At 39.4% G+C, this 14,760-nt stretch overlaps 1 protein-coding gene across 2 annotated transcripts; it reads left to right on the forward strand.

Moving 5' to 3' along the window:
- The first annotated feature begins 863 nt into the window (after positions 1-863).
- GV1 lies at positions 864-14,042 on the forward strand. 2 transcript variants are annotated; one of them, XM_065864363.2, is made up of 6 exons: positions 895-1,101; positions 2,846-2,894; positions 2,952-3,007; positions 12,138-12,343; positions 12,924-13,218; positions 13,531-14,042. In XM_065864363.2, exons 1-6 carry the CDS (start codon positions 910-912, stop codon positions 13,903-13,905), a joined length of 1,173 nt encoding a protein of 390 aa, XP_065720435.2. In that variant the 5' UTR covers positions 895-909; the 3' UTR covers positions 13,906-14,042. The 2 variants fall into 2 exon arrangements, with proteins under 2 accessions (XP_016934933.2, XP_065720435.2); XM_017079444.4 differs by lacking the exon at positions 2,846-2,894 and having other exon boundaries at positions 864-1,101.
- Positions 14,043-14,760: the final 718 nt, after the last annotated feature.

Genomic DNA, 14,760 nt, shown 5'->3' on the forward strand with positions numbered 1-14,760 from the left:
ATTTATTGTATTTATTCATTATAATTGAATTACTTCAATAACAATTAATAAACATATCAAATCCATTAGCATTGCTTAATTTATTAAATATTTCTAAGTTAAGCAAATCATTAATTAATAATTAATGCATTATTCGGTACAGCAAAATATTTGCTCAGTTGCGCTGTAAGCACTTTCAACAAAACAACATTTTGGGTCATTAAAATGAAAAACGGAAGCGATATAAATTAGCTTTGCTTAATTTATTAAACATGTGTCTGAATATTGATTATATTTGCTTGAAGAAGAATAATGTATTTTGCTTTTAAATATAAACAAAATGTAAAATTAGCTCGTAAAAATCTGTAGGCATTGGAAAGGTCAAGGTGATGCATTTAAATAAATAGCAATAGACCTGTTGAAACCTGTAAAGCATTTTGAGAAAAACTTCAGGATAATTTATTTATTTTTTTTTTTTTGTTAAAGAATTTCTTACTACATTTAAAGCAATTGAGCAATATAATGCATTTAATTAAAAGCTTTAAATTACAAGTAGGTACTATAATTTAATGACTCAATAATCACAGATAATAATAATTTTCGGAATTCCAAGAATTAAATTTAATATGAACAAAAAACGTTGGTGCATAGGTCATAAAAATTGAATCAGCAGACTAGTACGTCCTAATAAATAATATTAACATCATTAATATCGCGTATACGCCATGTACTCCCTGCACTGGCAACATGTTGCAAGAATCCCCTGCCGGAAACGGCCCTAGCAACATGTTGCTGGCTTTAAACAAAAAGCGAGAAAAACACTGCTGAAAAATAGAAAACAAAGCGAAAAGCAGCCGAGCTGGAGTTCGGGCTCGGCTTTTGGGGTTCGGGCCTGGCTCGAAGCCGTCTGGCTGATTCGCAAACCAGCTGATGGCCAGCGCAGGGAGACGGAGACTTTGTGCTGATGCTACCACATTCGCTGCTTTCAGTGTGGCCCGTGTCTTCAATGAGTTTTGTCACGCCTTAGCGCAAGAGCAGCGGTTCGATCTCGAGATCCCTACTACATACTGTATATATCCATACCATATATATCCTCCAGAGATCAGCAGCAGCAGCAGCGAAGTATGTGCAGTGTGAATTGATGAGGCAAACGTGCTAAAATACTCCCATACGTGTGTTGTGAAGTTCTTAAGTGCAAGAAAGCAAAGATAAACATGAAAATAAAAATAAACATAAAAGGATCGTTAAAATCGGCAAGGGAAACAAAAGACTCAGGCAACGAACTTGCGTGCTGCAATGCAGACAATTTATGGCCTGCAGGCTGCGCAGCTGCTGTAGCAGGCGTGTTAAATTTATGCAAATAAATAAATCAATTCCACAGGAGATAAATAAAATTGAAGGCGGTCCGCCGTTTTGCACGCACCAAACACTTGAAGGCATTTGTCAAAATACCCCAAAAAAAAGACCAAAAATATGCATAACCAATCTGCAGAAAAATCTGTTTCCCGAGCTGCCATAAATTAAACCTCGCCCATGACTTTTCACTCTCAGCCGAAATAAAATAAAATAGTATAAATGGAAGGGAAAAAAACAGAGAAACGCTTATGGCCTCTTTAAATGCAACAACTTGGAAATGAGTTTTTGAACAGGCCGCCTATTATTATTATTATCATGAGCAGCCACCTCGCATTTAGTTTGCCTTTATCTCCGTATAGTTTTTTCCGTTTAATGTGCCGGAAATGTTTTCTCTGCCGCAGCCTGGTAATTGTGGGTACTTGAGCCGGGGTGTTGCCAATGATTTTAAGACCTTGTTAATTTGCGCAAATTGGTTTTGCATTTGCCAAGACCAAACGTCGTAGCATCTTCTCCGACTAGTTTGTCGGCTCTATAAAAATAAAGTGCTTAATGTATGCACATATCATGGTTCCTTAAATTGGCCACAAGTCTCGCTTCTAAGGTCACCTGATCTGCAGGCATATTACAGCCTAAAACGGGTTTGGTTCGGCTAGAGATTCTACGCGGTGACCTCCAGTTCTGACGCCTAAAATCCGAGAGTACGTCTCAACATAGTCACGTTCCAACTGTTAGCCGTGACATGGGCCGGCTTCTATTTGCTTTTTTTGATATTTTTGGCTGGACAGCACATACTGGCACGCCTTCTTCCTCGGATATGTGCGATGGCAAATGCCTGGTACTTCGACGGCACTTAAAATGCGTGGCATGTGGCTCGCATTTGGCTCCACCTTTTGCGACACTGTGTGGCCAAAAAGACCCCAGAGCCGCCAAAGGCAATTGAAAATTAACCGTACCTAAGATTTTCATGAAAATGGTAAATGGTCATTTAAATTGGTTCCATGGCTTACGCATGCGCGACAGATCGTGCGCTACACCCCCTCGCCGGAGTCGAATGAAAAGTACCCTCTTATCAGGCTGGCCACCGGCCATTGGCCACTAACCATTGGCCATGTGTGGAACGAATCTCGATCTCGATCCCCGCCAGAAAGCCAAAATGCTGCCGTGGACAGACACACCACACTGGCAATTGAGACGCCAAAAGTCATCGTCATCGCCGACACACAATCACCGCCAAAAGTAACCATTCACTAGGGTCCAACTAAGTAAGGGGATTGCATAATGAGCGGTCGCCGTTCCATTTGGTATTTACCTTAAATCTGATTTGATTCGATATTGTCCCACACGTCATTCGATATGCCAGTGTCGTCTACAATTACTATATAGTATGTGCCCTCAGGCATACAGGCTCTACCCGATTGTTAATGGAAGTGACTTCTGATTTCTGATTTGTGATTTTCCGATTGAGGCTGACCAGTTGATCGGTTTAAATTAGTAACAAATCTGTTTCTAGGGGACAGCCGAACAACTTTCTGTGCAAAAACTTCAAGTGCAACTAAAAAGTGATTGTAGTAAAACTCATGCCTTACCTTTCAATAATTCAACCAATATTTTTCCAGTTAAACGACTTAGAAGTTTCGGGTTTCATTTGACCGTATCGAATCCACACAAAATGGTAAGTACACATATTTATTATTATATATTATTGTCGTTTTTAAGACGATTTCCGTGCCGTAATTGAGTTCAAACACGTGTAGCCCGGCAATCGATTGGCTCGTGTTTTTTGGGGGTAATCAATGCACGTATTTATGCATTTTTCGCATTCTGTGTTTGCTCTCACATAATTTTTGAAATAATTAAATCGCAAGCGCGATCAGCCAGCGAAATTGACACACAGTCTTGGCAACTGCATAAATTTCGCATCAACGCATGAGCAATACCAGGCATTCGTGTCATTGGACCTTGCCTTATAAGATGGCAAATATAAATATATACTTTGTTATACAATATATAAATATGGGAATTCTTTAAAATAAATAAGAATTTATTCAGATAACGCTTTATAAATATTTAAAGGCGTAATAAAATTAGGAAATGATGATGTTTAATCAGGGTTCTTGAAAACGTTTGCCTTTTTATATGGGGATTCACTCTAAGAAACGTATTATAAATTTCTGAAAATCTGAAATCTTCTGTGAAATAGGAATAACAAATTAGAATTTATTGAATTAAAATTAATAGTTAGCAGAAACTTATGCAAATCAATTAGAAATGTGTGCCAGCGTTTCTCTGAGCTCATTTCCAGCTTTTGCATCATATTTGCTAGATATTAAAAAACACAATGTAATCGGATGTGTTTCGGATTCCCATAATCTCGACTGCACCGCCAAGGGCAAACCACATAAAACCACTCTTTCTGTAGGCAAAATACAGAAACTGCAGTTGACAAAGGCATTGACCCACAATTGGCCATGTGAGTGCGGTTTGATGTCGATTCTTATTTATATTACATACGCATTGTTCTTTGGCCAGTTTGTTTTCCAACTCTTGTTTGTACATTTTGTAAAGCCAATGTCTCACCGGAAATGAAATCCCTCTGCGATGGCCTGAGTGAAATCAGCGTCATTAATTGTCAAAATACGCCAGCCAGGCAAAAAAACAATATTTGTGCAACATCATTTAAGTAATTAACGTGTTCGATTATTTTTATAATTCTGTTTTTGGCGATTCGCCACAGACAAAGAGCCCGCAGCAAAGCATAATCATATTAAAATGCAATTTGTTAATTTAAACGACTTCCGTAAACGAAATGGGTATGCTCAAATCATCCATCTCAAATTAAATACTACAAATAGGTAAATATTTCTTCCAGCACCTGGTAGGGCGTGCATTTTATCAGTCAGCACTTTGCATTGTGATTGAAATTACTGGTTCAGCTATTGACAAATCACTCAGTATATCTGCATTACATCCATGACTTAATGCTGATTTTATGCAGCAGCCAAACAAAGCACAAATTATACAAATTAACGGCCGATTTTCGGTTTGTTTACAAAACAATCAAATGCAACTTTGGCCACGCTCCATAAAAAAAAACATTTTCAACGCTAACGGTAGCACATTGACCTCCTGAACACACAAAACTTCGAAAAACCATTGTCTTGACCATTGGTCTATTGTTTGGGCTGGAATTGATTTAACTCGATTCGCTGCTTGATTCGTTTCGATTTATTTATTTTTCCCATTTTCACAACATTCCTGGCTAAAAGTTCAAGACACTTAACTGGCTGACAGACATTAACTTTTGGTTCGGTAACCGTTGATTAGGCGTCTTGACTTGCAGTTGCGTTGAGATTTATGATTAGCGCCCGGGTTAGTCGGTCCTAGTAAGACAAAAAAAATGAAAAAACCACTGAGACGCATTAAGTGCCCTACTCAAAATGCAAGTTATTACGTCTCGAAGGTTTTTTCCTCGGTCTTTACGTTATTTTCCATTTTTCTTTGCGAAACTTAACCGCCCAAAATGCCAGAAATTCAATGAGCCTCTGCTATCGAGATGGAGTCAATCAACTGGCCAAACTGGCCGAAAAAACCAGAAATGCCCAACTGGCAAACACTTTGGTGCCCTCGAGCCTTCCCTGGGACATATTTATGGTGATGTAGATCTCCAGCCCAGAAAAACTGGCAGCCCCTTCGGAATGTCCAGAATGAATGACTTTGCTGAAACATTTCGGGGAGATCTCCCAGTGATACCATTGTCCAAATCGGTTCCACCTTGGAGTTGAGCGAACTTTAACATTCTTGGGCTCGATACGAAATGGCAAAAGAATTTGGCAATCGGTTAAGTTTAAATTTATCAGGTTAAAATTAATTAATAATAAAAATATGTAGTTCCTTAGTAATACATTTTAAACAAATTTAAAAAAATGCCCTGATTTATTATAATATATAGTTATTTATATTATTTATAGGTAATCGTTAGATCACTTTATTATATTTTAAAACCAATTAAAATTACTATGCTATCAATTACAATTAAGTTAAATTAAATTAATTTAAAGTCAATCAAAGTTGTTAGGATATACATACATATATGGGAAGTCATTGAGCTATCTCCTTGATAAACTTGGAATCTAGTTCGCAAGCCGTGTTTATCTGAATGCCTAATGAATTACGCAACACTCGAGATGCTGCCTCAGCTTCTGTAACCGCTTCTCGAGTCATTTATTTTGTCGACTTTGTAAGCGAGCAAAGTACGAGTATTTAATTTGCCAATTTTTCGTGTTAATTAAAAGCCGACCACGCCCCTTGCATGTTGTGTCCGAGCGAGTGAAATCAGCAGATTCAGCATCTCAGAATCTGAGATACTGGGTATACTGAGTACTGAAAAAGGTCAAGTTTGCCCTGCTCTGTCGGTTTGTCTGGGAAAAATTCCGATGGCAAGACAATGCCCGTCTTGTAAATAGAATCCACCTACTCACCATGGTCAGGCGAAAAACCTACGCAGTCATAAAAAATAAGAGAAGAACAAGAAATTGGCTTTTGAAAAGAATTGAAATTTCATTAACCCCATTGAGCTGCGGCAGCAGGTTCAAAATGCGCATTTTGCCAGCGTAATTGAAATCAACATGATGTCTACTTATTTATTAATATTTTCTGATTAATTTTTTTCTAACCATTTTTTTGTTTGCTCGGCTGATTGACTCCCACGTCTGGTTTGCTTATAAATTTTGGTTATTCGATTTGCAAATCACTTTTGGCCATCGATTATTGTTTATTATTCTTTTGTTATGTATATGGACTTGACTTGGGCTGAACTCCTCTGAAATCTAAAATAGCATGGGAACAGTGTGGCAATTAATCAAAGTGCATAATCATACTGGTCTTCTAGCCAACTATTTGTTTGCCTGGGAAAGTATGCAAATTCTGAGATTTCATTAATGAGAAATAGCATATTTTTGGCATTTTTGGAGGGGGAGAAAGCCACACAGATAATCTTTTGTCCATATCATCTAGCAATATGTCAATACTTAAGAGCTCTTTCAGACAGCTTAAAAATGTACAAATCATTTAAACTCTTCAGTTTGTAAAACGATACTAGACATTCTAAATTTCGAAACTAGAAACACTTGGGTTAGCCTCAAAAAGCGATCGATAATGCGTCTGCCAGGCAGGCACCTTCACCGAAAACCAAGACAAATCGCTGCCAATCACCTATCATAACTCAAGACACATCTGCCACCTAACCGACAGATCTGAAGAGCTGGTGTGCCGATCTCCCAGCACAAGGTTATGTCGAAATATCGCTTGAAATGCACACGGGAAACTATTAGATATAAGTATTTTCAAGCAGTAATTATCATCTAAGGATCATTAAAAATATATTAGCTTCTGGAGTTCCCAACATTCTAGGAGTGGCTTATACAAATATTATATTGTCATGGTATGGTATGCAGAAAAAACTTTAAAGAGTTCTTGATAAGTGTTATATAAACGCGATCCATTATAAGGACTTTTTGAGATGCTGGCACATATTGGGAGGTGTATCCTATAACTATAGATTATAAAAACATATATATATCTAAAAGATAACAATGAAGTACATTTTCAAGGCAAAAGAATAAATAAAGCCACAAGACCAATCAATCTTAAATGTACATGCATTTCTCGCTGTGCAGACATCAGACTGATGAGGAAGCTTAACACCGATATTGTTTTCGGTACTTCACCTCCATTTGGTTTTTGCACACCCGGTTCATTGTGCACACTTTGTATCAATGCACTGAAAACCGAATCTAATGGCAGCCAGACAAAATAAGTCGAACAAATGATTTTAAGCTGGTAGAAAACATGAAAATGGAAACGAGTTTGTGGGTCTGTGACAAACGAGCGCAGCCAAGAAATAAAACGAAACTACAGCCACGAAATAATGATTTGGCGTCAAAGAGTCATGTTCAAATTTAACGCTAGCTAGCCCCTTAATGCGCTTTATTTCGGGGGTGGGGATGCGGATGGGGGGCTGTTGTTTGTTCTGCGATTTATCAAGGTTAGTTTGCTTAATTGATGGATGGTTAACGGCTGCCATTGCATTGAACGAGCGACAATTTGCCGGACCTTGAACCTCTCCTCTATGGAGTCTCTAGACTGATGAAGATGGATATGTGCCTCTAAACTGGAAGAACGACAACTTGAATTGAAACTGAAACTGAATCTCATTCTGAGTCTGAATCGGAGGCTAGGCCCGTGCTTTATATGCAAATGAGAGCGCAATGTAAAAAAATAGCTAAGGCTAATTACGTGACACGCTTCGGCTGTTCAACATCGGGCAGATGAAGTCATTCTTGAACCCTTTATTTATGATTCTCGACTTGAAGTGAAGGCCACCTAGCTACTGGCCACTTGGCCATCATAGTTGGACCCAGTTCAGTGATCTGCCGGATGTCTTCTCCTTCGCGTTCTGCACCAGAAGCCATTAAGATGTAAATTTAATGATCACCTACGGCGCGGCAACTGGCAGCCAGATTTATGGATGATATTTTCACGCTAACGTTGGGCAGATCCTAACAGCCACCCACATATGCGGCTCCGATTGATAAAGCACTATATAAGTCGGCTTGGATCTGATCAGCATTCTGGCTTTGCCAGCTTGTCGGGGATAGTAATTGCTTCAGGCGGATGTTACTTACTCGCTGTGACTAAGCTAAGTTTATGCTTGGAAAATCCTCTATAAAGAATAGCTTTTATCACGATCAATTAGCTAAGCAAGTCATTAAAGTATAGGGCTGCAAATGTGTTAAGATTGATCATTAGATTTTCTTAAGAAGATAGTTCCTCAGTTGTTTTTATTAGATTTTTTATATTATACAACAGTTTTTCAGAGAACGTGTAGGCCTTATAGGAAAAATTCATTCAAATACTTAAATTAGTTAAAGTCTTAAGATTAAACTAATAGATAGGAAGTGGAGTGGAATATTTGGAACGTCTTCTTATTATAATCTTTAATGATCTGTTTGTTTTGTTTTACATCTCTTTATGCTAATATTTTTTCGATCGACTGGTTGGTATAATCGTTTTGTAATAAATTATCATCTTATTTCGTTACCCATTTCCAGTCGTGATCGCTTGATTATCTTCTCAAGACCTTTTCAAAAGCTAAATATAAGGCCAAAGAGCATAATCGATTGTGGGCTTTAATAACAAGCCATAACTGGAGTAATCCCCTCATGATTTCTATCTTTCGAAGACAGTTCATTATCTGCCGCCTATCACCCATTAAGTTTTGTTGAAATCACTTTGAGTGATGAATGATCTGTGCTTTTGCATCTCTCCTTTGCTTTCAATAGTCAGATTTCGATAATTGTGGATATACCGGCTGTATACCATTGACTTACTTTCATCACCCACTCTTGACACGATTTGAAAGCTAGGGGAATGCCATTTATCATTATCGTTTTTATTTGGGGGCTTCGCCTTTTGCCCGCATTGCAAAAATGCAATTCACAAATGGTAACTGAAAAACATATGCCCCATATTCATAATTAAGCTGCAGTTTTTCGGCCCGCACGACCAACCAGGCATATCGAACTTATTGTGAGGGGTACCCCCATGAGCCAATATAAATTATTTCAATTAAGGCGTTTTTAAAATGATTATGGCATACTTATTATCGAATTACAATTTGAACGCGCCAAAATGCAAGCGTTAAACTTTGCTTCGCCTTTTCGATAATGTTGTGTAATAAAAGAGATTTACAATAACTTAAGAGGCCGAGATCACAGATCTCAGGCAACTTATCCAGCTGGAAACCACACCACACCAAGAGCCGGAATATCCAACTCTAGTCCACACTAAGTCGGCTGGCTAAGGAGGCTTTTCTTTAATTTTAGCCACATTAAATAAAATCTAAGCTTGACCCAAAAAACATCATAAGCACGAGCTGGTTTCTGTTTTGTTTTTTGGTTGCACAAAATTTCGCAAAAATATTTTGTCTAAGCACTTAATTTCAGATTCGAACAAAGCACGCTGCAGAAAACATAACTGCAGCCCAGCGAGTCAGCTTGATAATAAATGATTATTTTCGGTCTAAACTGCGTTAATCAAAGATAATGATAATGCGGTGCAATGCCGACCGTGTGGAGCGGCGTTTACTTAGTCGTTATTGATTGTTTTTAATTAGTGAGCAGAATTTTGGTACGCCCGCGGGCGGCTGCCGCTCATTACCATTACGAGATTACCAGATCAAGATCGTTTTGGGCCGCAGAGGAGTGCCCAGTATTCCGATTCGGTATTACGACCCAAAGGAGAGTCTCCAATTACTCGGGTTCGTTCAACCGACTGCGCAGTTCTGAAGCCATTAAGAAGCCAGGCTAAAAAAAAAACAAATAAACGAGAAAATCTCAATTCGCTGTGGGATCTACCATAAACCATCCACTCAAGTTCAGGGTCAGCTATTTTGTCTGTCGGAAGTGACACTGCCAGCAGGGCGACCATTGTTACACAAATCCGAGCTTATGGCTTCTCATGCCTCTAATAACAGGTCTTGTCAAACTGGAGCCATTAAAAGGTTTTCAAAACGGAGCGAAACGTGTTGAGATCGCGCTGAATCGGAATAGTTGTCCGCACCGCTTTGATTTCTGCCTCGGAATTATGCCTTCGAACGCCATGATCAAGCACACGCCGAAAAAATGATCAAAATAAACGTAAATGTCGTTAGATAAATGTTTTATGAAGACAGAATCTACAATATCATTAGGTTTTTAGAATGAGATCATGTTACTTAGTCTTTAGCTAAGTAAAACTACAAAGGAGTGGTATCTTTTTCTGGAGGATCAGTGCGCAAAGAATATTGTTTCAAGAACGCACTATAAAACGTTTTTAAATATTCGTTCCGATAGGGTCTTGAAAGACAGCTTAAGGTAATGAAACTGAAAGTCTTTGACAGATCCAATCTCTTCTTATATAAATGAGAGACCTGCCATTTGCTTTCTGGACTCGTTTCGGCTTCACCTTACTTTTATGACAACCTCTACCATGGATTTGGGATAGCGGGCAAAAACTTGGCATGTACTGTGCATCGATCGTTAATGCCGGCCTTGATTTCTGCCTGTTTTTATGATTGCACAAAAAGCGATGACAGAGTCGATCGGCGAACTGGTATTGCTGCAACCGCCGGCTCTATGCCAATATGCATTGTGCATAGCAAATAAATGCTTGTCAATGCAAAATTGTCAATCAATTAGCCAAAATGGGGGATAGTCGGGCCCGCTGACAGTTTAACCGCTGCCTCTTCGGGGCAAGTGTTGTACGTAATTGCTGGTATTAGCCACCTCACGATCCCACATTGGGGTTATGTTGTTGTCAAACGTTTAATTTATGGACAAAAGATTGGACCCCGAAAAGAATTGCATAATATTTTGGCTGTCAATGTTATATTATGACATATCTTGAAACTTGTTGACTTGAAATTTATAAAATAATTTATTAATTTAATTTATAATTTATAATTTACAATAATAAATCGTACAGATTGTGAAACCATAATAGTATTAGGTCCTTTTTGTATTCCACATTGTCGATAAATTCGATCATCAGATTTTTTCTGTGTACCCAGTTTAACCTAAAATTAGTGCACAATTAATCAATTGGATTGTCAATCATGAGAAAAATCGCCAGCGAAATAGATCGATTTGTAGTCGGCGCAAGAATCCCAGCCTCTCGAAATTGGTCAATAAAAATAAACCTCGGGTTGTCCTAAGCCGAGCCAACAGATGGTATCCATACATCAGCGTTATCGATACCATTTTTGGCATTTACTGCGCTGACAAATTTGTTGCCAGATGCCTATCCTCCCGGCCGGGCCATAACTCTATGCCGTGACGTAACTAATGGCCGTATTCGGCAGTAAAAGTTTAGCCCCATACTATATTGCCCGCGGTTGCGGATTGGGTGCGTTTTGCGGCGGGGTCCAAAGCACTAAAGCACACACTTCCTCAAGGCTCATTAGTTAAGCAAACACTCGACAATCCAATCCATATACCATAAATAATGCCACATTCTGCACTGTTGTCCATTGTAATCGATTTGAGAATCGCATAAAAAGTGTCAAACGACAGGGAATTGTATTAAATAAAAACTTGAACTGAATGTAATTAATCAACCATAAATCTCTTATTGGAGTGGGTAATTCAATTAACCCAACAAACAGTCGACATAAATATTTATGGGTAATTGCGATTCATAGGCCAAAACATCTGAGCAAAGTGCAAGGCAATCAGCGAACAATAAAGTAAATAGTTTCTTTGAATATATGAGCGCTTTTTTAGTCAATCAAAAACTCAGGCAGCTGCAACAATTTAACACTTGACATTGTTTTATTATCGAGAGAAGTGACGGCGAGGGGGTTGTTTTATTTTTTATGTAATTATTGTTATTACATTCAAGTTATACACACCAATCGAGTTCAAGTGCAAAGTGTTTATTTGCCTGAAGTTGTAATTGAAATTGATTTGACTGAGTCTGTGTCCAATTTGCCATGCGACTAAATAAAGCGATTTTAATTGATCATTGAATTTCGAGTATCGAGTCGAGGTTGTGTTGATAAGGCGAAGCGGATTGTATGACATTTGATTTTGAGTCTCGAATCGGGTTATCTTGATCTAAAAATCGGGGGTGTTTGATTCCCAATGATATCAGGCAATGGAATCGTGTAGTAATTTGCCAAGCACAACACAATGCAAAGCACCTTTTTGGCGAGGATCCTCACATATATTTTATTTTATTTAAAAAAATCAAAACTCGTTTTCCAGCTTACTCCTTGCCTGCTGCTAGTCGCCACAGTCGCCAGTTTCAGCCTGCAGGCGCAGGCCATCCGGGTGGACTGGGGCACGAACCCAGGACCGATCGCACCGCCTCCGCCCCGCACCACCCCGCAGCCGCCGAAGAAGCCTTACCGGGATCCAGCGCCCGTCTGGGAGGACCAGAGCGATGACATACCCAACCCCAATCCCTATGTGTAAGTGCAAACGGGTTTCGATGCGATCGCCAACCAGAAAAACTAGCTGCAAGGGTCAGCCGACAATTTATATACATTACTTATATAAATGCATTGAATATCTGGTATTTTCGAAGTTTCGCTTTCAGACAGATGATATAGAGAAAATTAACGAGCAGCATTGTTGATTGTTGCCTTTGCCAAGTTTCCTGTCTTTAGGTACTATATAAAAATTGCATTGAAATGTTTGGAGGTCTATAGGCAAACTTTGATGTACTGTTAGGTCATACCTATTATTATTGGATTAAAGTAGTTATAATCTAAGTCTTAATGCATAGAAGAGGAGACTAATAATACAATTTTCTTTTAAAAATCATCATCTTTGAATAACAAAAAATGTGTTGGTAAGAACAACAATAAAAACATGGAAAACATGGAACATGGTGATTTAGTGCATATTATCGCAGGTATAAACATTACAGTTTTTTAACACCAGTTAAACTTCAGATTAATTTCGTATGTACCCAAAGAACATATGTTAGCTGTTCAATGATCTCATAATCTATTATAAATTTTAACTAATTTGGTTCTCCCATCTCAGCTACGTCCTGCCCCCGCCCTCGCGCCCAAGGACCTGGGCGATTCCCGCCGGACCCTATGCCCCGCCCAACTACAACAACCAGCCGCCCAGGGGCAACAACTACGGCCTGCTGGCCACCAGTTCTTACAGCGGCGGAGTGACCTCCGTGCCGGGCCTGGCCGCCCAGTACGTGCCCGGACAGGGCATCAAGTACACGGCGATCGTGATGCCCGACAAGCTGCAGGGCAAGTACAACGCGAAGACCAAGAAGTACAAGGCCTACGAGAAGGCCAAGAACGCGTATCCCTGGAACTATGTAAGGCAATACGAGAGTCGCAAGCGATTTGTGCGCTACTGAAGCGGCGATAACGATACCTGATATGCATTTAGAACTACATACTTAAATTTAAATTGTACAAGAGATTAAAGCCAGACACCTCAGACACACACGAACCCCGCTTTTGACACTGCAGATTGTAAATGCCTTTCAGCCGCCCCCGCAACGCAAACATACCCACTCTCCCTTTCACAATCGTCTTGCCACATTCACAACCACATTCTCAGCCATATCCACATCCACATCCATATTCATGTCCATGTCATAATCGCATGCATCATCTCGTTGCAGTTGCAGCAGTTGCCGGTGGAGGAGAAGGCCTTGGAATGGCAGGCGGAGCTCGAGAAGCGGCTCGACGAGGAGCAGGCCCAGTCCGCCACGAGCACCACTTCCAGCACCTCAACAACCACCAGCACCAGCACCACCACTACCACCCCCGCACCACCACCTCCATCCTCGGACAGCACCACATCTGCCCCATCGACGACAACATCTTCGAGCACGCAGCAGCCCACAACAATTGCCAATTACAAGCTGGCGGAGGAGAAGAGCGCCCATCTGAAGAAGCACAACAAGCAGAAGAAGCTCCTCCAGCTGCGCATGGAGCAGGAGAAGATGGCGATGAAGAAGCTGCAGCAGGAGCGAAACTCGTTGCAGACCAGTTGAGCGGTCCAAGCTGAGCCGCCAGCTGAGGAAAAACAAGAAAACATTAAAGTGAACATTACCTTTAAGACTTGCCCACAATGTTGTAAATAACTATTAATAAAATTAAACATCCCATAATAAAACCTAATCGAAATTAAGGAACCTGGGCATGTGTGTTAAGCATGGCAATTGAAATTAAGGAACCACTTTACGCAGAAACAAAAGACTCAGGCAACAAACTTGTTTTGGGCATGTGTGGTAATCCCAGCAGAAGGTTGATAAAAGTAATTACTAGTGAGGTATAGAGAGAATAATAAAAGTTAAGGTATTTGGCAACGAAATTAAGGTGGGCCTCATTAAACCTAATTGAAGTTAATGTGGGTATCGCAAAAAGGGTGTTCGGAGTAAATACTAATTAAATTAATTACAGAAATTACTGATTTTGAAGAAAATGTTGGGCAGAAGAGTTTGAACAGTAGAGAAAAATAACCTTAAATCTTTGAATAATTGCATAAAAATCAAAAGACTCAGGAAACGAACTTTAAATAAATTGGTTACGTACATCAAAGAATTGATTACAAGGCACAAGGCAATATTTCCCTTAAAATCAAAAGACTTAAGCAACGAACTTCAGGTTAACTGTGTTATTTGGTAAGTGGTAATTACTCGTCTGATTTTTTAAATCGTTTATTTTTAAATCATATTACAAATTTTTGTACATAACGAAAATCCTCTTATGATTTTATAAAAAACTTTTCAACCAGAAAACGATTTCACATAAAATCCGTGGTCTAGTGAAAATGCAAACAAAGCTAATTAGGCAACAATTTCCGCTATTAACCAACGACTTAGGCCGCGAACTTGGCAGCTTGATGT

This window comes from Drosophila suzukii, chromosome 3, assembly GCF_043229965.1.
Source record: "Drosophila suzukii chromosome 3, CBGP_Dsuzu_IsoJpt1.0, whole genome shotgun sequence".
NCBI lineage: Eukaryota > Metazoa > Arthropoda > Insecta > Diptera > Drosophilidae > Drosophila > Drosophila suzukii.

Bases quoted from the DNA above. Each gene is read 5' to 3' on its own strand.
- GV1 (XM_065864363.2), top strand. From the start codon at position 910: ATGGCCAGCGCAGGGAGACGGAGACTTTGTGCTGATGCTACCACATTC. The intron at 1,102-2,845 runs GTATGTGCAGTG...ATCTGTTTCTAG, and splicing joins TCAGCAGCAGCAGCAGCGAA to GGGACAGCCGAACAACTTTC. The intron at 13,219-13,530 runs GTAAGGCAATAC...ATCTCGTTGCAG, and splicing joins ACGCGTATCCCTGGAACTAT to TTGCAGCAGTTGCCGGTGGA.